This window comes from Struthio camelus, chromosome 1 (assembly GCF_040807025.1).
Source record: "Struthio camelus isolate bStrCam1 chromosome 1, bStrCam1.hap1, whole genome shotgun sequence".
Taxonomy (NCBI): Eukaryota; Metazoa; Chordata; class Aves; order Struthioniformes; family Struthionidae; genus Struthio; species Struthio camelus.
Window position 1 is genome coordinate 198,933,957 of NC_090942.1, and position 27,993 is coordinate 198,961,949.

The 27,993-nt window shown below is 37.9% G+C and overlaps 1 protein-coding gene across 7 annotated transcripts in view; it reads right to left on the reverse strand.

The window, feature by feature from the left end:
* The window catches only part of FRY (FRY microtubule binding protein), a 261,215-nt gene that overhangs the window by 175,905 nt on the left and 57,317 nt on the right, over positions 1 to 27,993 (reverse strand). For 3 of the 7 annotated variants that reach the window (XM_068930110.1, XM_068930114.1, XM_068930109.1), the window contains exon 2: positions 27,063 to 27,161. The exons of 2 other annotated variants lie outside the window; for them this stretch is intronic. In XM_068930110.1, the coding sequence (XP_068786211.1) occupies positions 27,063 to 27,161 (99 nt within the window). Of the gene's footprint in view, positions 1 to 3,633; positions 4,385 to 27,062; positions 27,162 to 27,993 lie in introns of those variants that run through there. 2 more of the 7 variants (XM_068930115.1, XM_068930111.1) reach the window with 1 other exon arrangement.

Below are 27,993 nucleotides of genomic sequence, written 5' to 3' on the forward strand. Positions count from 1 at the left end.
GACAATGATGTGCAGTCTCTACCAGCCCATGCAATAGCTGACTTGCAAGAGCACAAATGAGCCATCTACCTGTACCATTTTGATTCTTCTACAGAATCTTTTCCTCCAAGGAAGAAACAATAAACTTCATTGCTGTTTTAATCTAGAAGCTGCAAAACACTGAATTTGCGACAGAATTTGTTACAGTTTATACTGATAGCACTCTAGCTTCTTGTACCTTAATTTTTTAACTTCTGTTTTTGAGATGATTTTTTCAAATGATGAATGCAAAAAATGTTACTTCAGAATTAAATTAAGAATAAAATGAAACATCCAAATCATTCAAAAAGTAAAAACAGTTTAGGGAAAGAGCAGATTAAAATTCTCAGTGAAATTGAATTATGTGTTATTCTTTTAATTGCAAATATTTCTTTAAAAATGTGTTTTATGATACTTTAGTAACAGAAATAAGGAGAAGGCTGTTAATAGCCCTACTTGTGGTTGAGTCCTATTTTATTCTTGTTCTCTCACTGATCTCAGTGAGACTGAGTACTACTCATCTTGAGTAAGCATAGCCCATAGGCATTTTAGCAGTATTTTCAAAAAAAAAAAAGTATGTGTTTATATTGAAATATGTATCTTCAGTCTAGTACTTTTCTTTTTATACTTGAACCATGTTCAGCCAAGCTGGCAGTGCATGATTAATATAATTTATACTGTTGGCTAATGCAGAGTTGGTCAAAACTACTTGCATTTAAAAAAAATCATCAGAATACAATTAAGTTCAGTTAAAAAAAAAAATTCTTATTTTCCAACTAGAAAATTCCAAGTCTTACCCTATCTCCCAACACATTAGAGGAATATTTTCCAGAACTGCAAAAGGTACACAGTATCTTACTGGCATGTGCAGTGCACAAGTCTGTTTTACAGAGAGCTGCACACAGGAGTATATCAAGGTCTCTCAGTTTGGTGGGATGGTTCAAGGGCCAGACTATGAGCATACCCTTTTTTTCTCCTAAGAGCAACAGGAGTGCATGCTTACTTAGAATACACCGTGGAGTGTATGACCCTGATTATAATGGTAACAGGTACCTAAAATGAACCAATTCCTGTGCACATAAATTACCCAGCTTCTTAGCTGGCTGATGAACATGGTAAAGCAGTAAGCACACTAGGTGAACACCTTTGAAAGTGCTCTGTGATACTGCACTGAAATCCTGCCCAGTATGTCAAGAATGCAAGTAGCATTTGGAGCAAAACTGGTCCAAAGTGCTATCGATGGAATACCTGAGGATATTTGACGGTACAGAATGGGCAAAGGGTGCACTAGGCAACCTATCAGAAAATGTTAATGCTCTGTATAAACTAAAATGCAAGTCAACAGAAAGGATTGGTTCAATCGAACTATAAAGCCCAGAAAGAACAAACAGAGAGCTTGAAGCTACTGCTTTAAAGTGCCAATTTACAGAAAAATTTATGAATAGAACCTTTATGAATATTACCATTGCAGCAAAATATATACTCTAGCACCTATACTTGTATTTCTTTTAAAACAGTATGTTAAAACTCCTTCTACTAGGTGAATGCCCCAGCATAATTTACAGCTTACTTCTGCTCTTGGGTATGCAGAAACAGCACCTATTCTCTGAAAAGCATGCTCCTGCGCATGCATGTGCAGGCTTCACAGCAGTTTTTCAAGCAAGGGAAGTGTTTTCCTCTGCTCCACCCATCATATAACAGAGCTGAAGAAAGCCCTAGGTCTTTTGAACTCCCTACTGTCTTCTTATCAAATTGTTTGTTTTTCAGCTAGAAAGGCTATGTACAGATTTCCAAACACAGCCCTCCAGACTGCAAGGAAAAAAAAACTGGCAACAAGTTTAAATCAATCTGGATTAATTTATCGTATTTCATCTTACTGTTTAAGCTAAATGCAGTGGAAAGCATGTTTATCTGCTAAAAGAATGTCAGAAATAATGATTTTTCATATATCAGTTCTATTTTTCTAAAACAATTCAGATTTTCATTTAAGGACTTTTAATTTCAGGCTAGAAATGCCCTTGCTGTTTAAAAATACTTTCTACACACTTTAATGTTACATTTATTTTCAAAATAAAGTAATTATTGTATTCTTATGTGCTAGTTTTACTCAGCATTAAAGTTACAGTAATATTTTGTAAAAATAATGCCAGAACTGATTTGATTTCTGCACCACAGAAGTGACTTGTTTTTCTTCTGTCATAAACTGTGACTAACTAGTTATAAAAATATCTGCTGTCACAATACACACTTATGTTTTCATTATTTGATTAACATTAGTCCAAAAGGTAAATAAGTCATGAAATTATCTTGCAATCCTTGCAATACCACTGATTTGAAATGTAATGGATCTACACAAATTATTTTATAATTAGGGCAAATCAAGCTATGCTGTTTAGGTAATAGTATTATTCCCTAGAGACTTCACACTTGTGGTCGAAAAACAGATTCAAATAAGCACTACAGTGTTACTGAGGATACAAATGACCTGGAAAAATACAGTTTCCATGGATATCATTTAATGAAGACAAGCCTAGCATGTAATATATTTAACAGAATTATTTTTACTTCTTTGCAGGTATTCAGATATATGCCTAGCACTAGGTAGATTTTGCAAAGGTACAAATTTTTATACCATAGCATCTCTAAATACTAGTCTTTCATGCAGAAGCTATTAAATTATAGATACTGGGATGATCAGAACATTACTGCATACGTAACCAAGTTGGATTTTTCCAGAGACATTGTGTTCTATATTTTTAAGACAATTTGTTATGGAGAGCCAATCCTGTTAATATAAGCTAGTATGGAAAAGGAATATCATATTCATGTTTTTTAAATGAAAAAAGCAAAATTGTACCAGCATTATCCAATGGCCTTACCTAATCTGAATCTATTTGCAAATACTATTTTAATACAGAAACTCATATTACATAATATTGCTAAAAATCAGAAGTGTGATTGATTTAGACAGCAATGGAAATCAGGGAACAGCAGTTCTGAAAAGACCAAGGGAGACTGAAATGTCATTTGTTTACATTCTGTAAAACCCAGCTTGGATTAGATAAACAGATGGATTCTTTCTAGATGGAAATATTGCACAAGATTCTGAAATTAAGCACAGAGGGTGGGAAGTACAGCTATAAGTAACTGATGTTTTGCTTTTCATCACATTAAAATAATGACTTTCAGACCTGAAGTATAACCATTATTTTTGTCCTCAATGCACAATTAATAAAAATCACCTTCTGAGCAATGCCACACCCTTGCGATTAAGCAGCATTTCAAACATATTTAGATAAAGCCTGATCAAATAAACATGTAGGCAGGAAATGCTGTTTGGAATGCACTCACTGCAATGTACTGTTACAGAGAGCCAGAAAGCAGCCTAACTTGAGAATTCAGTCAAGCAAAATCTAGTATAATCTCATCACAGTCTTTGCAGTTAATGAAACCCATTTAAATCTCTGACATTCTGATTTTTAGAGCAGACGGAAGCAAAAATTACTCGGTTTATATAACACAAGCATACAGAAATACAAGGTTTTATTCTCTAGGTTATCCTAGCTCTTTACCAAGCAATGCGTAATACGAAAAGATTACTCTTCTGCTACTCACTATTGCTCCAGGATTTCAGTAAATATTTGATACTGATTTCAAAGAAGCCTGAATCCTGCTGGCTAGCCATGTCTGCTGCATACAAAGAGGCTTCTATAATTCTGAGCAGCTGAAGTGGCAGGTACTATGTATGGAGATGTAACTGTCACCAGTTAGTGATGTAAACGAGGGGTCAGAGGAGGAAATGAAGTCTCTGCAGATCCACTTCTTCCGTTCATGGTAGGTAAGCGTGACAAAAAAAAAAAAAAAGCTCCACAACAACAACAAAACCACACCGTGAGATTTTGTCCTTTGCTCTTCCTTCAGGGCTCGTACTTAATTTTATTCGCCGTGTATTTTATTCCCTCAGCCCCTCGATATGTCTTTTCATTGATTCCGTTCCACAACTGGGCACATTTCTCCCGGTTGGTTAAGGCATACGCAGCACCACAGCACTTGTTCCATAAACACAGTTAGAATATCTTCCTGAAGGGTGTCTGAGCTGGCCTTTTAATAACGTGCCGTCTGCCTGTCTGAAGCTTTTTTCCATTAGAAGCTGACAGACTGAGTGTGTGCACCTCCTCCTGCGAGCAGAGTGTATCAACTTGAAGCCCCACTGCAAACGCCTCTTCTGCAGCTGAAGGAATTTCACACGTACCAGTCTCTTTAGAAAAAAACCCCTCTAATGAATATCCTCTGCATACTCTGGTCAGCTGCTCTCCTTCTGTCCGTTCCCAAGAACAGCACGCTGAACTATACACAACTGCATCATGCTGCGGTAAAGCAAAGCTGCACCCATATATCTGATTGCAGTGACGTTTAAAAAAAAGACTATCTGTCATCCCCGTTGCAGAAGAGAAGCACTTCCAGAACAGTAAAAAACAAGGCATTTAGACTGACTGCTTCTGCTTTCCGTTCACAGCTACAGAGAAGCATGTTGTCATTTTTTTCTTGATTTACTTTTTTTTTAAACAGAGATGAGAGACGAGACAGCAAGCTGAATTCAGAATGGCAAACAAAACAGACAGCTCACTGCTTATGATTCATCTCTCCAAAAGAGCCACAGAAAATTCTCAGTTTGATGTCATTTTTATCTTGAACGATGTTTCTTATAAAAAGGAAAGAGAGCAAAGTGAATTCATATTAGAAAATGAGGCAGAAGCAATTCATTGCTTGTTAGCCTGTGTGTATTTGCTACAAAATATTTAATTGCTAGCAACAATTTCCATATTTCTAAGGTTTTATTTCAAATAATCACAGTACTTCACTAGGCACATTTTGATGATAATGAAGAAAAGTAAGACGCATTCATTTCTGAAATATTTTTTGTCTAACATAGTCTTGCTTTCATGCTACTAGATATTATTTTCTGGGAATTACACTACTTCTTTTCTTCCTTAGTGGAACAAATTTCCTGCAGCATCTCATAATTACAGTATCTGAGCCAAAATACAGTTTGTCTGCTGTTGAATCTTCTGATAAATTTGTCAACAGTGACATTTACACATTATTTTTGGTTTCAGTACGCAGCATATTTGATCTTTGCATTTAGAAAAGAGAAACACAGGGATCATTGAGTTCAAACACCTGTGGCTCTCAATGAAGACATCTAAATGTCTTCTGTAAACACAGCTCATCCTGAGGCAAGGTTTTGTGTCCTCATTAATGGAAGGCTGATGTAGAAACTCACTTTATAAGCCTTCTTCCAATTCATAAACTAAGTTTACTCAAAACCAGTTTACGTTCTTTCTTGAACATGGACTATCCAAACGGTTTTTAATATTTCTGGTGTGATTTTAGCAGATATCAAAAAGACTATATCAGATGTTCCTCCCTTTACTCTTCAATATCACCTTATTTCAGTCACTCTGGACCTTGAGATCATCCAATTTCTCTGTTTGAGAGCCTGATTGCCCCCACCCCCATTGACAATGTCTCCTCACTGTATGCCAGCGCAATTTAACCAGCACACTCAAACTTTTTACCATTAATGTTAAATGTAATACCAAATATGACAAGACCCAAGACCTAGGACTGATGACTTCCCACCTAATTCCTACTGATTGATTTTTCAGCAAAGCACTCCAGTATTCATTCTTAAAATTGCTGCATTAATTCCTGTCTTCAAGGATTTAAGTAGTAATTGCCCCTGTGATGCTGCATCAAATGCTTTTCTGAATACCACATATATATAAATTCTAGCACAATCCTACTGTTGAAAATAAAGATACAAGGTTAATTTGCAACTAGCTGTCTTTGCTAAATCCATATCACGTTTTATCCCTATTTTCATTTAAATCCACAACCTTAATTATAGTTTCCCACCAAATTTTGTTTCAAAGCCTTGGGTATGACTGAGGTCAAGTGGCTTCTCTGGGAGGTATGGATCATTTTTCCCCCTTACGAAATGCAAATCCTGTGTTTTACATTTACAGGGCAGAATCTTTGTTTTAATAGACTCATCAAAAAAGTTATCACCCGACCAGCAACTTCATATGCCAGTTCTTTCATTGTCATGAAAGGGAAATCATCTGGTTTTTGCAATGTGAACTCGAAGACCTTTGCGTTTTGTTTCCACACCATACTTGGTAATTTTTTTCTAATATCTATCCTGCCCTTGTTCCTGTAGTCAATGCTACATCTTTATGGAAAATAAAGGCAAGACATTCACTCAGTTGATGGCTGTATCTTATTCTTCTTTCTCTCATCCTTTGAACCTTATTAAATCTATGCTCTCTTCTAAAAAAATGTAAATGACCAAGGACATTTAACTATTTCCTTTCAATTCCTTCACACATTTTTACTCGGCTGAACTTTTGATAGTGCTCACTTTAATTCTTCAGTCTCCAGCCTCCAAGATATAACTCTCTTCGCTAACAATGCAATCATTACTTATCCAGTAAAGCCTGTAGTCCAACATAATTTTCTATATGATGTTTCCTGATCTCAAAATTGTGTTAACCAAGAAAGAACTGTTTTCAGTCTGCAGAGCAACGTTTACAACTCATCAGTCCAATTAAAAATCCAGTACAAGAGAAACCACAGTTCCACTCACTACTTTAATACAATCCTTCACATCACAGTATTCAACCCTTTTGTTAAAATCAGATTTACTTTAGAGTTGATACTCCTCCATCATCAATGCTGCTTTAGAAAGCACCACTCAGAGGACAATCACCTCAGAATTTAACTTTTCCTCTAACAGCTTCTTTAAAATCAAAAGTATAACAAATTAAACCCATATTAATTTCTATCATTAAATACTCTTAAAATATTTTCAAAAAACTTTGAAATGCTAAATTTCATTTAAATATCTGCCAGTCTAAATTTAGCTCAAATAGTAGGCCATCCTCCAAATAATATCATGTTTTTGATCGCGTTTTTGATCGCATTTTTGAAACTCTGCTAAAAAAGGTGTAACACACTGAAATGGCAGAAACAGCAGCATTCTAATTTAGTGCTCTAAACCTACTTTATGGAAGCTGACATGACTAAAAAGTTTCAAAGTTATACAGCTTCCAATTTAATTCTTGTTGACTTTCTGATATTTCAGAATTTAATTATGTATTTCAGCTTGTGAAAGATAAGCTGGCATAACTATACAAAATCTGTCAACTGCAAATAAACTTTCCGATGATGGATGTTAGTCTGATGTATTTACAAACACAGCGAGTGTTTTTTACGCTCCTACTGCATGGGAGCTATGGTAAGCTAATGGTAATAAAATATTTTTGCATTTTAACGTAAGAAAGAAATCAAAGATCCGAAATGTAAGCTCTTCATAGACCTACCATGATGAATCAATCACCTGTTGATTACCATGGTAGTAAAAGCATTGTTTCCATTATAAAAATTTGTATGTGAAGCAAACTGCATTCCTGATGTGCAGTTCACCTTCTGTTCTCTCATCTGCTCTCTGAGATCAGTAGTAGCACCTATCCAGGTGCCTAGGGTTACTGGATTATACTCTACTCTGGCAGAACAAAGACTGTGGAATTTCCACACCCCAACTTTGGAAAAATGAGGTTAGGAGAACTTGTTCATCAGCATAGTCAGAAGGGTTCTCATGATGACAGCAGTTATTTTCATTGCAAAACATCTGAAAAATAGACTTCCAAAACTTTGACTCAATAAAAGAAAAACAAAATACATAGTGTTTGAGGTATTCACAGTATCTATCTTGAGGCATCCAATTTAGATGCCTAAGCTGGGAGATGAATCCCTTTAGCATGACTCAAGAGTGGGAGTCCAGCACAGACTGCAATTACCCTCTGAAGCAGCATGTATCTCTTCCCTGTCTACACAGGATGCTTAGGATAACTAACTCTGTTAAGTCAGGCGCTTTATTTAGGTTCTTAATATTTGGCAGTATAGGTACCCATTTTGTTTATACTTCTGGTGCCTATTTATAACAATCATGTGGGCAATTCAGTCTTGTAGATTTTGAGCAATACTTGCAGGAATCCTTAAAGAAGCACACAGAAATATGAATATAGTACAACCCTTGTATAATTTCCAGGGCTCCTTTTAGTTCGTTTAGGTTGAAAGGAGCCATTTGGTGCTAGGGTTTTTGCAATCTGAACTCTTTGGAATTTGAGGTTAAAGGCAAAGAGTAGCTGAAGCCTCTGAGGGGTGACAACAGTAGCAAAGTCAATACATATTCAGATTTTTTATATATGCTCTCTTTCCTAGTGCACAGAAACTAGCTGCAGAATTCAATGAGTAGAACAGTGTGTTCCTTTTTTGCCGCTAACAGAATGAGTCTTTTCACTTATGTAGCAGGTGATTACACGTTCGACCTCTACGGATTTTGGTTCAAACTTCATTAATAAGCCACAGTGATTGTATTTATGAGTGCACAAGTATTTGCTCTTAGTACAAAGCCTCTCTTTAGGCCGCAATGATATATCATTACAACCCAGTCTGTTCTAGAGTATGGTCCTGCAAGATATGGAGCGCTTCAGCCCTAATTCAGCAAAGCACTTAACTTTTTGTCTGCTTAGTTTGTGCTTAATACCCTGTTCTATCTTTGCTAGGCACCAATCTGCTTGTGCTCAGCTCCCTCCAGCTTCAAGGTAGTGATGTGAATCAAGATCCCCAAACTAAAAGTATCTGCATTCAAATCCTGAAAGTTCTAACAGTGACTCTGATTTGCTATGGCTTCACCCAGTCACATAGGTTGTCCTCCTTATTTTGTGCCAAATGCTGTGCCCTTTTCGCCAGAGAGTGTTGTTAGCTGAGTTACACCCATACTACTGATTCCCATGCAATAAGCCTGGATTTATATTGGTGTAGTTCACATCAAAGTTTGGCCGTCTGGAGCTTTTTTCAAAAGGAATTAGTATGGGTCGCTTAATATGATCGCTGGGTTTTGACATGATCTAGTTCTAGGCAAAATAAAGAAGCCTACAGGAATGATTCCCAGATTGATTTGATCGCAGTGCAGAACGCACATAACAGAAAGATCCAAACAGAAAGGATCTATTATTGTTCACATCCTGGTATATATGGCATTGTGTTTACGATTCCACATGCTCTTCTTTCATGAACTACTTGGATCCTCTTTATTCTGTACTCTTTAAAGGCCACACTGACTTTCAGAAGGATACTGGTCCTAGTGGATGCTATCCAGGTGCCTAAATATAGGTGTCTAGTGACATTTTAGATATCCTAAGGTATGTGAGCTATCCACTGAGACTGGCAGATATGACACAAGACCTACAGAAGATTCACATCCCTCTGAAGTAGCAGTTGGAGGCTTGTTTCTACACATCTATGCCTAGGTACCTGAATTGCTCCTGCTGGTTTTTAGGGGTGAAAAAAAACCCTGTCTTTAAATTACTTGTGAAGTGATAAGTCCACATGTCAGACAGCAATAGAACAAGGAATAATATTTTCACATTCAATCAGAAAAAAACTCATAGAATGTATGATGTAGTGACTTTATTCACTTCAACATAGCATTTCTTGACTTAATGCATGGCAGTCTTTTTCTTTCCTTACATTAAAAAATTTACAACAGTATATTTTTGTTTTTCCTATTAGAGCTTGCGTAATGCTAAACAATTCAAGCTAACATTAACAATGCAGGTTGTACACATCCTGTACTAACATCATCTGTAAAAATGAAAATCAAAATTGTTATCTAAATCAACTGAAATCTATATACATATCAGGGATTTATAATGTTACATGATTTAAATAATAAAAAATAAACATTTTTTGAGAGTTCAAATTAAAAGTATGGATTGACGTGAAACCGCTGCACAAAATAAGATTTCATTAAGCCAACCTAACACAATGTGATAAGCTATAAATAGAACAACAGAAAACCTTCTTAGTTTTATTTCTCAATACTTTTGCTGCACCATTTTGTTTTTCCTTCTGTTTGGAACTGAATGTTAAGATATTGCCATCTAGTGATGAAAAGCAAAACCAGAACCAGTAGAATACAGTAAGTAACAAAGTATAGGGAATACATTTACATTATAAATTGTGTCAGAACGGTGGGAGAACACTGAAATAAAACAGATGCCTGTATTTTTGGAGAAAGCATATCAGACAATTAGGGAATTTGGATACAATCATCTGAAATATTTTAATAAAAACCTCATTTGGTATTATTCATGTGCCACCCCGCTTCCACCCTCAGCTTGTTCATTGAATTCATGACAGTAGATATGTATATCGTAACAGGTTTGTGATTTAGGTTCTTATCTGTAAATAACAAATGACAACTACCTATTAGGGATTTTGTGGAGGATTAATTAGTTACTGTTGGAATTATGCCTTTAGGATGCAACGCACTATTATTATCCTTTCCTTGACTTTGTTTTTGGAACTGTCAATCTGAGACATCCTCTTAGGACTCTGTGATTTGCCTCTAAGCTTCTCCCCAACTGAACAGTCCTTGGAAGCACCAGCCAGCCAGGAATGAGCCTTTGCTTTCCCAGACCTACCATACAAATGCTCACAATATACAGTTCTGTGAGCCAATTTGACATCTGCATTACTACCACTGGGGCACGGACTCAGACAACACAGCAACACCATTGCACAAGTCAAAATGTAGCCTGTGTCCTCAGAGCATGGCCTACGTGGATCAGCAGGCATGAAAAATAATTTGAGTAGTATTTTCTTGCTGATCTGCATTTTACAGTTTCCTGGCAGCACCCCTAAACAAGCTGTTTTCTTTTATTAGAATCCTATAAACCCCTTTCCTTCTCAATTTTGTCACAAACCTGTATCTATATTTTAGATAAAATGATGTAACCTATTCTCCAAATATCCCTGCCTGACATTACTTTTTCAGAATTTCCTTAGAGCTGGAAATTTCCAAACAATCATTGACGGCATCTCTAATTTGGGTGCCTGTTTCAGACACAAGATTAGCAACAGAACCCCACCCACCCACTCAAAATATAATTTACATTAGGTAATTTATGCCTAAATTACTTGTTCCAGGTTACACAGAGCCTAGGACAGAGAAAACCCAGGAGTTCTGGCTGTCATTCTTTTACTCTAGCTATAAAATTTCATTACAGAATACATAGACTAAACCCCCACATACTCAAAAATTTAGGGTCACAATCTTCCGCTTCCTTTCTGTGATGTGAGGTTATCTCTCTTATACCACCCTCACAGCAAGCCCTGGTAGAGGAACAGATAAGAGGAAGCCAGGAAGGGGAAGGGTTGGAGCACGCCGATCACTAGATATTGCTAGTTTCTGCAAGGTCTCTAGGGATGCCTAAAAATTATGGCATGTTATTACAGCTGAGATCATAAGACTTGTGCACTTCTCTCCATTTCTCCGGGTTGCTGCGTGCCCTGTTAGCAGGCACAGACTCTGCCATCCTCTCCCAGGGTCCCCAGAGCAGGGGCTGAACCCTGCTCCCATCCCTTCCTGCCATTCCAGAGGCTGGGGATCCTCTGGAGGCCAAGCTGAGCATCCAGGCAGTGTGCTGCTGCCTCTCTTCAGAGACGGGCCTGGGATGTGACGGGGGCCAGAGGGAGGCAGGCAGGTAGGCAGTTCTACCTACCTGGGGTGACACAGCTGATTCAAAAATCTCATGCTCAAGGATAATCTTCCTTCTCAACATTCTTGCTTTCAGGGGTCCAAGGTATCCCTGACCCAAATGCTACCTATGACACATTATTATTGTTCTGATCCTGTCTCCCATGTAGAATGAAATGTTCAAAAGACTTATGTTCTGCGAGATACCTCCATATAACACTCCATGTATACGATGTTTTCATTATATCACAATTACATTACAACTAGGAGAAGGAATGTTCAGTGCAATAGCTCCAACTTGCTCTCAAATTCCAGCCCATCACTCAGATAGTCCCAATTTATGCACTTCTCACAATGTGGTTTTTAATATAAATATTTTCCTGAATTTCAAATTTATTTACTGATATATATCTTCTTCTTTCTCTTTTTCTTAATTCTGTTATAGTAGATCTTCAAACTTTCCCTGACTTTACCCAAGATGTTCTTGTGATAAGCTACTTGCTTACTTGTTCTTTTTTTAAACTTTCCATCCTCTAGTTTTGTCTTTAATTATTAACACTTCTTCCTTTCTGACTGACCTATTTGGACACTCATGCCTCAACATGTTCATTACCCTGTAGAAAGATAGCCCTCTTTTTATGTCCCTTGGCTCTGCTAGTGATATTAACTGTAGAAGTCCATTTTTGATTTCTCTCATGCAGAAAATGAGAACAAACATTTCAGAAGGGTTTCAGCCAACTTCCTTCTCTTAGAGATCAAGATAACATGTAGTATTGCACATGGGATCAGACAGTACTGCATTTGCTTCCTCTTACACCTTCCTATCAGATGTCAGGTTGTGCCTCCTGTCAGAGAGGCAGTTAGACTAGTCAGGCCTTGGCTTTCAGGTGGCACAACAGTTCCCATGTTACACAAATGTCTCTACAGTTCCCTCCATATGATCTTACGCATAAAGCACTCACCATAAATTATTTCAAAAAATACTATCCCTTGCAAAACTTGCATAGGAATTAGCCAGCTAAAACAGGCAAATTGAGCTACAGTCAGGTTTAGCTGACCTTAGAGATAACTATCACCTGTTTTTACCACTCTTTCAAATGATCCAGAAGTATTGAGTTAGATGTATCACTGCATCATCTTTCCCCACTGCTCTCACACATATTGCCACATACTGCTTCAAACAAAACTTCATTCAAAATACATTCTTCAGGGCAGGAATCATGCCTTTGCTCTGAGGGAAGTGCTTGGCACACCGAAGCCGTGGCTCATTACTGAGTAAGTAGTTTTTTCCTCATTTTACTCAGGAGCGCTACTGGAAAAATTCAGAGTTCAGATTCCGGTGGTTCAAACTAGCACCACATCCAGCTACCACTGTGACATAATTACTTAGCTAGATGATATCTACAACTTTTGGGTTTTTTTTGTTTCTTTCAAGGTAGGAAGAAGGAATTATTCAAAAATCAGGATTACCTAAGAAGTCATGCCAGGGGGTAGACCAAGAAATTATTCTTCTTTCCCTGAATACAGTTTATAAGCATGGCATGGCTCACACACACAGATATAGTTCTTAGCTCACCTGTTATCTTTAATAGCTAGGATGTCAGTCACCACAGCCTTCATCCTTCTGAAAACATGTGAAGTATATCCGAAGTAAACATAAATAGCTATCAGTAAAAATCTCAAGATTTCTATCATTGTTTGTTTTACAGCAATTTTATATAAATTAATACAGTGAGGAAGCATCAGAAACAATTAGGCCATGTGAATACAGTGAATTTTCTGTGTCCAATGCTCATTATTACCTGAAGTTCCTGCTATTATGTGCCAGTGTCCCTTAGGGTACCACTTCTGCCTTACCTCTGTCCTGTTACTATTCAAAACAATTTTCTCAGTTCTTAGAAAAGCTAATGCCTATCAAACATCTCACACCTAAACACTTTTTTTAAGGGAGAGTATCTTGTTTCATGCAGTTTTGAAATCCACTTCTGGATAAACCTCCCAGACAAACTCTAATAAAACATAACGTAAGGGTTTTTTATGTAATACTCTTACTTACACAATTGCATGTTTAGATGCTTGCTAGATAGGAAGTAAAACTTTGGCTAAAAAAACCTCACTGTTATTACATAAGAATACCTGTCATGACTTGCAAAATCCTGTCTGCATTTTTTAAAGTATTGAAGGGCAAATCTTTTTTTTTTTTTAGCATCATCTGTAAGCATGCATTGCTTCACTTTTCACAGTAACCTGTGGAGGAAAAAAAGCTCAGTTACAAAGAATTTTTTCTCTGCTGTATTTTTTTCCAATGCAGTAAGTTTTAACTGATGAGCAGCACTGCATGTGGTCTTCCTAGCTGTAGTGAAGGTTTTGCAAGAGTGACCGTTCCGTCCGGATACGGGAAATAGAGCTCCAAGCTCCTTCATCTTGCTGCTTCTCTAAGCACTGAGTGAAGAGAAGCACTACTGGCCTCACACAGGCAAATTAAACATGCATACATGCAGTCTTTGTAACAGGGTCTTCAATATCTTCTAGAGTCTCTCTCTTACTAACCTAGAAAATAACCTCCTTGTCTTCTGAGAGCTACAAGTTCTAAGACAGCTCCCTGCTTACGCTAGAAAAGGCAAACAATGCTCTTCCTATTTAAGAGGAGAAGGTTATTCAGAATGTGTGTCACGCTAGATTTGAATGCAAATTGCAATTCAGTGAAAAAATACACAAAACTTAAAATCTGCTTTTTATTGGCTAAAGGAGAAAACATTATTTTAAATGGGTTTAGGTACTAAGGAAAAAAGTATGTAACAGTAAGTCACATTTAAAACTGAATGATAAGCAAAGGCAGTAGTAATTGCAGTTACCTAACTACCCTTCAAACAAAGAATTATTTTGGGTCACCACAGACTAAATTTTCAAAGGTATTCAGCTCCTGAAATTTCAAACAGCTGCTCTGTAGGTTTTTTAAAGGATATAACCTGGTTAAGTGCCTAATTCCATCTAATACTTGTTTGGCCACTGCATCATTAACGGCTTTGAAAATCTGAACTCATGTATTTTACATTATTAAAATTAGTGGATGTCAGCCTCTCCCATGTTTTTTTATTTACAGATTGGAAGAGGAAAATAGGTTCTTTTCTACCTCCAGATTGCTTTCTCAGCTGTGAACTGAAAAATTCAAAATCAAGGACATATAACTGAAAACAATTCACTGACACAGCATATTTTTATGTAAATGCTTGAATACAATGCTCAGATCTGGAGATAACCCAGTTAAATTTTATAACAGCCTAATTTAAAAGAGAATGGTGATCATAAAAAAATATCATTGGGATTCATCTGCTTCGACTGGTGCACGGAGCCATAGAGGCAGCCTAGGAGCTGGGCAGCCCACAGAGCAGTGCCGAGGCAAGCTGTACTTCTGGGTGTGGAATTTGAGCTCATATTGTAGCCCTGGTGCTCAGCGATACTATATCCTTCAGGCTCGTACAGGTCACGGACACATGAACTCTCCCTGAACTTCTCTTTCACAGATCAAGGCAGGTCATCACTAGCTACTGACTAATTGAACAAACTAAAAATGTAGCATCAGCACAGACAGAATCCTTTATGAAACTAGAACTTCTCCAAGAATATTTTTCTCTTCCAGTAATACTACTGATCCGCCGCAGGATGTGTTTTCATGTTGGACTGAATCTAATCTAAGACAGCGCTACTGCGGGAAAAGCTGGGCTAGTCCTCCCACCCTCTCCCTTCCCGCTGTTTCCATGGGCTGCATAGATTTTTAGGTGGGGTAAAAAAGGGAAGGACAATTTTTTAATTGAAAAAAAATCAAAGATACACTTTTCATAGGCATTACATAGTCAAATAATTTTTCCAGCAGTGCTGATTTGTATTTACAAACCCCTGTAACATGCGCTGTCTTTTATAGAAAGAACATTCTTCCGAGCTACCGCAGTTGCTGAGCTATTCGTAACCTCTGCCAGTTCCAGGAACAGATACTTTCAGGTACTAATTACAAGAAGCACTTCCCAACAATCAACTTAAGAGATTTTAAAAGCCAGAATGGAACATTATAATCACAATCCAATCTCCTGCACAGCTTAGGCCAGAGAATTTATTTAGCTTCTGGTTCATGTACAGTAATTCAGAGTAGCTAGACAAAATTGAAACACCCTTCCAACAGTTGAGAGTAATACTAACAGGCATGCTGGATCCCAATTAAACCATTCTGCAAATGCTAAAATTGGTATTTACAGACTTAGCTCTAATCTACAGGACACAACTGAAACATCTCATATGTACACACATACCTAACACTTTCTCTAATGTCATCTTTAATAATTCTCAATAACATACAGGCATATCAAAATATTTATGCTAAGATATACATCTATGCGAAGAGCATGTAAACTATTTCTTTTTGTGAGGTCATATTTGTTTTTGCAGGGTTTTCTCAGCAGATTACAATGTTAAACTGATAGAGGATCAAACATTGCCTACTGTATGTAACATACAAACAAAAATAGACTGAATATAGCATGAAGAAAAAGAAGAGTTTTACTGACAAAATACATACAGACTCCTAAACAAAGTCGATTCGTTTCACTTTTGGGGTGTGAAATGCAAATGCAAATTTCCAGGCTTTTGGTGCAGCCTTCTGCCCTGGGATCAACACTGGTGGTAGAATAGCCCACACAGACCTGCTCTGCCAGCAGGCAGAACCACACTAACGAAATTTAGAAGTGAGGAAGGTCAGCTCCAGAGAAAAAAGGAGCATACCTAGCCAAAAGATACTCTGTACTCAGTTCTTCAGCGTTGCTGTTCCCACGATGCACAGCTGGCAATTTGTACCTAAAGTGAATCTGGACTGCTGAAAAGAAGGTATGGCAAGCTTTGGAAAAAAAAATGTAACCAAGAATTAAGTATCTCAGATTTGTTTTACTTAATAGGATACATATACATACTTATTTATACATACTTATAACTACAGGCCTGTTGGCCTCACCTCCATCCCTGGAAAGGTGATGGAACAGCTCATCCTGGAGGTCCTCACTAAGCATGTGGAGGACAAGAACGTGATCAGGAGTAGTCAGCACAGCTTCACCAAAGGGAAATCAGGCTTGACCAACCTGATAGCCTTCTCTGATGGAATGACTGGCTGGGTAGATGAGGGGAGAGCAGTGGGTGTTGTCTACGTGGACTTCTGCAAGGCTTTTGACACTGTCTCCCATCACATCCTCCTAGGTACCAAACTCAGGAAGCATGGGTTGGATGAGTGGACAGTGAGGTGGCTTGAGAACTGGCTGGATGGCCAAGCTCAGAGGGTTGTGGTCAGTGGCTCAGAGTCTAGTTGGAGGCCTTTAGCTAGCGGTGTCCCCCAGGGGTCTGTCCTGAGTCCAGTCTTGTTCCATGTATTCATCAATGACCTGGAGGAAGGGACAGAGTGCACCCTCAGCAAGTTTGCTCATGATACTAGACTGGGGGGAGTGGCTAATGCACCAGAAGGCTGTGCTGCCATTCAGAGGGACCTGGACAGGCTGGAGAGGTGGGTGGAGAGAAACCTCCTGAAGTTCAACAAAGGCAAGTGCAGGGTCCTGCACCTAGGGAGGAATAATCCCATGCCAGCAGGACAGGTTGGGGGTTGACCTGCTGGAAAGCAGCTCTGCCGAGAAGGACCTGGGAGTGCTGGTGGACAACAAGTAAAGCATGAGGCAGCAATGTGCCCTTGTGGCCAGGAAGGCCAATGGTCTCCTGGGGTGCATGAGGCAAGAGTGTTGCCAGCAGGTGGAGGGAGGTGATCCTGCCCCTCTCCTCAGCCCTGGGGAGGCCTCACCTGGAATCCTGTGTCCAGCCCTGGGCTCCCCAGTGCAAGAGAGACATGGCCCTACTGGAGAGAGTCCAGTAGAGGGCTACAAAGAGGCTGAGGGGACTGGAGCGTCTCTCCTCTGAAGAAAGGCTGAGAGAGCTGGGCCTGTTCAGCCTGGAGAAGAGAAGGCTGAGAGGGGATCTCATAAACGAGTAGAAGTATCTGAAGGGGGAGTGTCAAGAGGATGAGGCCAGCCTCTTCTCTGTGGTGCCCAGAGACAGGACAAGAGGCAATGGCCACAAACTGAACCACAGGAAGTTCTACCTAAACCTGAGAAAAAACTTCTTGACTGTGAGGGTGACAGAGCATTGGAACAGGTTGCCCAGAGAGGTAGTGGAGTCTCCTTCCCTGGAGATATTCAAAACCCGTCTGGATGTGATCCTGGGAAATATGCTCTAGAGGACCCTGCTTGAGCAGGGAGGTTGGACTAGATGATCTCCAGAGGTCCCTTCCAACCTAAACCATTCTGTGATTCTGTGATTCTCTGATTATCCCATTTTAATGTGTTTCTTTGGAGATACGGAAAGGATTCTATTTCAAATTCATCTTAAAACAAATTTTAAACAAATCAATGGTCTTCGCAAAGTGTATTTATAATACACAAAATGAAAATAATGTCCATCCAGCACCTGACAGATGTATAGAAATAGCACTGAACATTCTAAAAAAATATTACATCTAAACTCAGGATATTTAAATGAACATGATAAATATCATTCATACTGTCAGTACACATAACTAATTCTTTTTGCCCATTCACAATGGTACGTTTATAATCGTACAAAAAAATTCTGAGAGAAATTTTATTTTGCCCTTTACAAAACAATGAAAACTTCAGACAAAATCCCCAACTCTTTGTAAGTTTATTCCAGAGTGTGAAGTCTTGGTGTTTCCAGAAAGATATCTTTGCAACAGGTATGTATTGTACTTTTTATTTGTATCCTTAGTGGTATGAATCCAAGTTACATAGATGCACCAGAATCAAATGCAGAACATCTACTGTGTTATGAATTTCTTCTAAACAGGAAAAACAAATGAAAGATGACAGTACCATTCCTTCCATTCTGGAGGAAAGTTGCCTAGAAACCAACTGATGATACAAGATTGCACCGGCATAATGGTGGATGTCCTATATGTAGTTAACACTGCTTTTAAGCATGTATAAATTTTAAGCTCTTATATCTGTCATCTAAGCATCTAAGCATTGAGTAAATACTATATAGAAATATAACATTTTATATTTTGATATTTTCCAGCACTGTTATGCAAGTTATATTGCATATACTCACTTACAGAAGATTCTGTTCAAAGAACAAGAGTACACTGTGACACAGCTTCTAGAAACAAACAGGGCTACTGGCGTGCATGGATGTGCATAAAAGAGGGTTTTTTTCTTTTTTTTTAAACAATAAAGGGAAGTACAGACACCTCAGTGTGAACTTTACACAACAGAATACCCATAAGAGGTTATTTAAAGCAGCTGAGAGTTCACTGAGAGCAGAAAACAGGACTGTGGCAACCTCTGATAGTCTCTGATAGTCAGCACCAGTGATAGTCTTATTGTAAGACTTTATAGTGTGTAACTTCTGTATGTAACACCTCTACCCACTAACCCAGTCAAGTTGACAACGAAGCATAGAATAAGTCTCACAGAATTGATGGAATTCGAAAAAACAATGTGTATAAAGAGGTTGTTTAGGTTCAAGATATTTGAATTTTGTATTGATAGACATAATCTTGTAATATTTAAAGGAATCAATAATGCTTTATTAAAAATCAAGTAAAATAAGTGTTCATGAATATGAACAAACATTATTACTAATAATGATTAAAAAAACCCCAACAACTTACAAATGACAAGCACAACCCATGCTTTATGTTTTTAAAATCTGAGGTTTCAAAAATAATCCTGTTGTGATTTTGAGAACTTGGTTTATAACTCGCAAATATGGAGACCAGCAACATTGTTTGCACAGAAGAAAAACTTGCTGACATAACCAATGAAAGGATGGAAACAGCACAGAATTTACTTCTTCATCCTCTTCCTGTATCTCTTTCTTCCCATGTAAAAGATCTCTTTTTTCGCTAAAAGGGAAATGGTGACGATAGACTGCAGAGGTAGGATTTATCTGACTAAACATGTATGTTTAGAATGCAACCACCTTCATCTGAACTAGTTGGGTTAGATCCCTTGTAGCCAATATAAGGAAACAAGGGCTTCTAGGGAATCATTCATCTCATTTTAATGCTGACATCTAAAATAGATAACATGGATTGCACCTGTATACCACCTGCATCAGTTCAGTGACTAGCTCAGGCATGGACATTTATTCAGCAAATATCTGAGTTTGGAAAGATGAATCCCACCCCAGTTGTCTGAAAAAGGGAACACGCCTAACTATCTCCCCAAAAACAGTGGTGCCAGCTTTCTCATCAACGGACTGCTCCTCTGTTGGGACTAGCAAGCCTTTTAACATGCAAAACCAAGCCACTGGGAGAGCACTAAGCCATTTTTCACTGTTCTCAGCTTGAAGCCAAGTCTAACATAATCTATCCTGGAATATTTATGTGCCCAAATACAGATTTAGATACTTAAATTTAGCCACCTATGTCTAAAATTGAGGTCAATGTGAAAATATGAAACTGCCTAATAAAAAAAAAACAACTCTATTTAGGATGTTAGATCTGTTGAAGGAACTGTACCTGTTCCTTCTAGAATTCTGTGAGAAGGGAGCAATGCTACTGCACATGGAAGCTACTTCTCCTATTTCCCCCTCAAGTATCTGGAACAGAGAAAAACAAAGGAGATGTGAAAAGAAAGGTGTCTGCCACCCTTGCAACAACAGGCGCTGCCAATAGGCGACAAAATGAAATTCAACGTGAGGAATTAAAACTGTATTATTACAGTGGCAAGGACATTTTTTCACCACAAATTTTGCAAAATGAGACATGCAGAAAAAAATATGAGCCAACCAGAGAACTCTGACCTTGCATAAGGTAAAAAAAAAAAAAAAAAGTTATTTTTCTGGCACTTCAAAATCTTGCACCTATTTGAAAGCAATACTAAAAAGTCCAGTTTGGAAATATAGCTGTGACTCATGTAAGGTTAAAGAGCAACTCAGAATATAAACAGTGTTCTCTGAAAGCCACAATATAAATAAATAAATAAACAAATAAAAAGAGAGCATCAAACCTTTAGCTGTGCAATATTCAGTGAATTGCGTATGAAAAACAACATGCTTTTAGACACAACAGTACATAATGGATGCTCAACGTCACTTTGATATCAAAGCAACATTCACATACATTAATTCACATAGGTACATGTATCCTTTTCAAAGATATTATCTCATCAAGTTGGTGTATACAGACAATAGGCCTATGGCAATAAATTCAAAGAGTATACTTAGTCCATCTCTAATTAGTCTACCCACAGAAGTACAGGTATCTGCCTAGTAAATTTTAAGAGGATTTTTCAGAGACACTACAAAGCTCTTTATCAGGGGAAAGAAAAGGAGATTTGGGTACAGAATCTCAGAATTATAGAACAGCTGAGGTTGGAAGGAACCTCTGGAGATGGTCTAGCTCAACCCCCCTGCTCAAAGCAGGATCTAAAACAGCAGGCTGCTCAAGACCTTATCCAGTCAAGTTATGAATAACTCCAAGAATGGAGATTCCACACCCTCTCCAGGCAAACTCTCCCAGTGTACAATCACCCTTACAATAAAAAGAGTTTCCCTGTGTTCAAATGGAATTCCCTGTATTTCAGCTTGTGCCTCTTGCCTCCTGTCCTTTCACTGGGCACCACTGAGAAGAGTCTGGCCCCATCCTCTTGACACCTCCCATCAGATGTTTACAAACACTGAGAAGAACCCCTCCCCACCCCGTGCCTTTTCTTCTTGAGGCTAAAAAAATCCCAGCTCTCTCAGCCTCTCCTCATAATGAGAGATGCTCCAAGCTGTTCATCATCTTTGTGGCCCTTTGCTGGACTTGTTCCAGTATGCCTATGTCTCTCGTGTACTGGGGAGCCCAGCCCTGGACCCAGCACTCCAGGTGCGGCCTCGCCAGGGCCGAGTAGAGGGGAAGGATCACCTCCCTCGACCTGCTGGTGACACACTTCCCAATACAGCCCAGCATGCTGTTGGCCGCCTTTGCCCCAGGGATGCATTGCTGGCCCATAGTCAACTTGCTGTCCACCAGGACTCCCAGGTCCTTCTCTGCGGAGCTGCTTTCCGGCTGGTTGGTCCCTAGCATGTACTGGTGCAGGGGGTTATTCCTCCCCAGGTGCAGGACTGCGCTTCTCTTGGCTGAACCTCACGATGTTTCTGTCTGTCCATTTCTCCAGCCTGTCAAAGTCCCTCTGAATGGCAGCACAACCATCTGGTGCATCAACCACTCTTCCCCATTTTGTGTCATCTGCAAACTTGCTGAGGTTGCCGTCTGTCCCATCGTCCATGTCATTAAGAAGTATTGGACCCTGTTTTGATACCTGGGATACTCCACTAGCGACTGGCCTCCAGCTGGACTTTGTGCCACTAAACACAACCCTCTGAGCCCAGCAATTCAGCCTGTTTTCTGCCCACCTCACTGTCCCTTCATCTAGTGCATACTTCATCAGTTTGTCTATGAGAACATTATGGGAGCAAAAGCCTTACTAACGTCAAGATAAACAACACCTGCTGCTTTCCCCTCATCCACCAAGCCAGTCTTCTCATCATAGAAAGCTATTGGATTGGTCAGGAATTATTTCCTCTTCATAAATCCATGCTAATTACTTCCAATCATCATCTTTTCCTTCAAACATTAGGAAAGGGTTTCCAGAAGCATTTGCTCCATTGTCTTCCTAGGACTTGAGGTGAACCTGACCAGCCTGTAGTTCACTGGATCCTACTTCTTGAAAATAGGAGTGACATTTGCTTTCTTCCATTCCTCTCAGGAATCTCCCCTGATCACCATAACCTTTCACAGACTATTTGGAATGGTCTTTTGTAGCTCCAGAATTAATTTACAGTTGGACATACACTGACTTTTTCCACATATTATTTATTTATCAACAATCTCTTAGGTAGAAAATGAAATACTTTTCATATGCTAAAAACTCCATCCTGTGAATTCCATCTGGTTTCTGGTATCCTGCTTTTCTTATCTTCCTTCTTTTGCACTGGCATCTCTGTGAGAGAATGAAACCTCTTCTGCAGATTAGACTTTTTATTTTGTAGTGGACCCTCAGCATCTAGTAGAAAGGTAACACTTGAATGATTCTCTATATAGCAAATAACTGTCTGTGCTATACTTAAACAAATCCTCTTAGAGGTATTTTAAGGTGACTCGCCTTGAACAAACTGGCACTGAGTTTTAACACCCCACTGTTATTTCCTGTTGGACAGAGCAGTGATTCAACTGTGCTACCATGGAATATATATATGCCATGCCTATATGGAGCTTTTCTTTGGCCATGAAGCCAGATGGTGAGAACAGTCTGTAGTATAAAATATCCTCTAAAAGGTGGTGGCAACATCCAACTCTCTTGATTCCCTGGCTCTTGCTAACTTCTGAATTGTGCTGGGTAACTGTTATAGGAGACTGCACGTTGGTCCAGACAAAATGGTGGTGAAGTGGGACAGCTCTGCACAGGAGGGGTTTCTCTGACCTTCATACAAGAAACAAGGCAGAAGGGCCAGGCCAGATGGACTAGTTTAAAGATCCTAAGCAAAGTAGGAGGTACAGGACAACTGAGGTTACAGTCAAAAAGATGACACTTGTTCTACTCCCTCCCTTTAAATCACCCCTTTTCAAGATGCAGACTGACCATTAATGGTTAAAAAAGACTTTTTGCCTTTACTGTTTGCCTCACAAATCACCTAGAAATTTATTACAAAGATCAGAGAATTCACAACAAAATGAATGTAGGGATGTGCAGTACAGTGTTCTGCAACTAAAGCACCTTATAATATACAGACATAGTGACATTTCAGAAACTAATTCCAAAGACACAGAGCAAAACCCCACAGGATACCCTTAATTAGTTCTAAACAACAAACAAACAAAAAATCAGTCGGGTCCTTGGAAAAGGATCATTAGACTATATCACACACCACTGCCTATCTACAGAAACTTTTTACTGGAAACCGTAACATCTTCCAATAATGAATGGGGAAGATTTCTTAATTTAAGAATTTCTTAATTTAAGTGCAAGTAAATGATTTTTAAAAAGCATTACAGATGTTTGTTAGGTTTTAGAAATTGCAATTGATTGTAAAACTTCATTCTAACACTGCGTAGCAGCCAAAAGTTAGAATATCCAAGGCAAGAAGTAATTTAATTTAAGATTTCATCCTGTGAAGAACTGTAAAGCTTCAACTTCCCAAGAAACCTAAATACAACAAAAGAATGTCCTGAGCTCCTCAGGTTAAGTTTCTCATTTAAATTCAATCCTCAAATTCATAAAAGTCACTTTCCAAGTTAACTACTCCTGATTAGTACAAATGAAGTCATTATATGAGGGTTACAGTTCATGGCATTTGTTCTTTGTAAGAATCTGTACGCACGAAGCCAATACCTATCTACAGCTAGTTTACCAGAAGTGCTATAAGGACTTAATTTCACTGTAGCAAGGCATCTCTATCATGAGAAACAGCACACAAGGCCTTTCAGCTAACTCTAGCTACACTCAGATAATTTTGTCCAGGTAGTCTTTTGTAGTCAACAAGAATTTATTATCTGCATCAATCTTCTGCTGAGAATATCTTCCCAAGAATCTAATTTAGGGAAAAACAGTCTCTGAACCTAAATAGATAAATAAAATAGTGACTTTTTAATTCTTACTAAAAGCAAGCAAGTATTTTCAGAAATTCCTGCAACAGTATTTTTAATGGTTCCCTCTCCCTCACCTTAAAAATTAGCTAAGGTAACATAGCAAAGAAATGAAAATGAAGAAAACATTCAGAACTTTTATTTCATGGGTACTAAGATCATCAAATAATTTAACTTGGATACACATGCTTATATTAAATGTGTAAGGCTATGTAATGAAAAAACAGCCAAAGTGAAAATAGTTACCTATACAATGTACATAGCAAGTGTACCAAAGTATCTACAAGTAAACAAGCACTATACAAGTAGTATATACTGAGTGATTTCTATTCAGTAAATTTATATTCAGTCAGACATATCTAACTGTGAAGAGAGTGTACTCCCATCTTTTTAACTGCATTAACTTAGAAGAAGACTGTACTTTAAAAGACGGAGAAAAAAACATATGCTAGGATATCTAGGATAAAGGTTAAATCAAAGCCACAATATGATAACCTTGAAGTCTAATTCTTTTAAAAACATTTTCCTTGGCTGACTGACTTTCAATTACAGCAGAAGCATTTCTGTAAAACTTTAAAAGTTATGACCATCTTTCACTTAATGAAATGATATAAATTTCTCAATTCTAATACAGAGTTTATTGTAGACAATGTTTCTGATCCATTAGCACAAGAAAAATACTTCATGGGCCAAAGTTCAGCATATTTTTGTGTGAAGTCTGCCCTTTAAGGTGCCACTTGAACTAGTAAAAGAGAAGAAAAGATTTTATTGCCTCATTACAGCCAAAGAAAGATTTATTAAAAATAATATGCAAATATTGACGTCAGCAAACCGTTATGCATGTACTACATGTGCAGTCTAATTAAGGCTACCATCTAGTGTGATTTGCTGCTTCTTAAATGTTTTCAAACATATTTTTATATGTTTCCTATTTGGTTGACATTTCTTATTAACCTGTTGATGGAACTCTGATTTTCTATTTTGAATTCCAATACATGTTATATTAAAGTCCTTTTTTTGGTGGAGCAGTCAGTGGTAAATATTTAACGTTCCTCCTTCAAGATTAACAGGCTCTTTCTTATGTACACTTATATATGTTTCCCAAAAGAAATGCATTTGGCCTAAGTTTTAAGATTTCACTGTATCCTTTAATCATTATCTTCCACATAGCACACAGAAGATAGACAAAGGGTCAAACAGGCAAACTATGTTACTAAGCCAGATTCTTTTTACATTTTATCCCTACGGCAGCAGAGACAGAACTCCGTGTTGAAAAACAGGATGCTAATGCTGTAATTGCTCCACAAGGTCCTTCAGCACTGTGAAGTCTATAAACCCTTAGACATTACATAATTTCCAATATATTACTTACTAAAGAATATATCCCACTGTGTGCACAATGGGTTTTGTTCATAACACGAGTCTTTGCTCTCAGGGGAATCATAACATCTGTAATAGGTGGTGGCAATGTAGCAAAATATAAGTCTAGGACACAACCAAATACTTAAAAAATATCAGGAAAAAAAAATCCAAGCCATAATAGAAGAAGGAGCCTTCCCTATCTTCACCTCAACCTCCTCTTCACCTTCAGTCACTCTCCAGTGGAAATAGAGAGCTTCCAGTGGAAACAGAGAGCTTCCTTCATGTGCCAAATACAACTTAAAGGTGAGGCAGCATCTTCTTCATCACCTGCCTACCACATTAGGACATCACTCTCCACAGCCCATAAAATATGAGAAGAAAACAAGAAGAAAACTTCAAGTTTGACAACATGCATGTATTACATTAGATTTTTCAAAATACAGAATTCAAAGCTTTGCTTTGATTCACCAACTGATCCTTTCTGAAGAAATGACAGTTAAAAAATAATCCAAAAACTAAAATGCTGAACAGGAATATAATAGGAACATTTCAGTGAGCGCAAAAAAAAAAAAAAAAAAAAAAAAGATATAGTCAGCCCAGAGAAAAGGTTATTAAAGACAATTTATCTTAGTAAAACAGTGGTCACTCACATAGATCAATGGATTGACAAAACACTGCTTGGTAACATACCAATTTTATAGCATGGTGGCATAGCTTAACCTAAGGGTCAACAAATCAGAATATGTACAGAACTAATGCCAGTTTGCAATATAAATAATGACGAAAAAATGCAAGATGCATTTTAAATCAGCACAAAGTCCAGCTAAAAATGTTAAGGGGAAAACAAGTCTAGTTTTTAAATTCAGAAATGAAGTGAGGACAAGTAAGGCCTTCTGTTCTGCTCTTTGTGGCTGGTATTTGTAAAATGCAGCACCAATGTAAGCCATTCTACCAAATTTGAATGTGCAGGGTGACATGAGGGGTGCCGTAAATGAACAGCAATTAATCAATGTAGATAACAAGTATACATTATTTCTATCCAGGACAATTTATTCAGAGAGGAGGTAGTACGCTTAAATCTTCACACAATTAAAACACTGAACACAGATCGTTATAACTCATTTGAATCAAGATACATACTGTACCCATCATTTAAAGCATCCTTATTAAAAGTAATTAGATTGTGGCAAGTCTTTCCCAATTAACACAGTCAATCAAAACAAAACCAAAAATAAAACTCACCCCACATACTGACTGTTTTACCCCCATGTCTCATGATAAATTAAATAATTTATTCATATTACTGTTGAATAACTTATAAACTTTTTTCTTATACATAAAACCCTCCTTTCTTTTAACATAATTTAATTAGCATACAAATATGGTATCATGTCAACTTACTTATTTTAGAAAGTGACTTTGCTAGACTGTATGCTGGTCTGAACTCCAGAAATGCTTTGAGGGAGTGCCTCAAGACTTCTAACTGCGACAATATTTTCACTGAAAAAAAAAAAGCGATGAATTTATTACAGAATACTAGCTATTCTGTTGTAAAATCATAGACCAGCAACCTACATTCTTACTTTAAGTAGCTAGACAAGGTACTGCTAACCACTGACCTGCGTTACATTAACTCACAGTAAAACCACAATGCTTTTACAGAAGTAGAGATAACACGTCTGTTGCCCCACAGAATACACAAAGCTTATTTTGGCACTGAAGAGAAAGCCTGAGTCACAGGTGTAAAATAAATCGCATAAAATAAAATAGAAGTGTGCCTCGTCCTGAGAGAGGTAAACAATTCACTGTATTTTTCTCACCTTCTCACCTTCTGTCCTTCAAAACTGACACATCAGTCAACAAGCATTAGTCAACAATATTAAAGGCTACTTATACATGAAAATGAAGCAAGAAAAAAAAAAAGATACTATTAACAGTACCAGAAGCGGATTTTCAATGGCACTCACTTAAACAAACAAGCCCAGGTCACAATAAGAATGGCTTTCAAGAAGAATTCATTATTTTTTTCTTTCTTTTTTTTTTTTTGCTTTGTTCAAAACATGAAGAACTCTGGCCAAAATCTCATGCATCTCTGTCATGTATCAAGTATAAACAAAGGAAACCCCAACAAAAGTAAGAGCAGCAGCCTTCCCCTTTGCTCCCTCAAATTCCTTAATAAATACAAGCTAATTTTCTTCAGGCAATCTTACTTCTGATTATGAGTCAGCACAGATGTTTAATGAAGTTTAAGCAATTTTAAATTCATGCCCCTTTCTTTAGTTCAAATTACCTTTCCTAAGTAAGACTGTAAAGACATAGTTTCCTAAAGCAC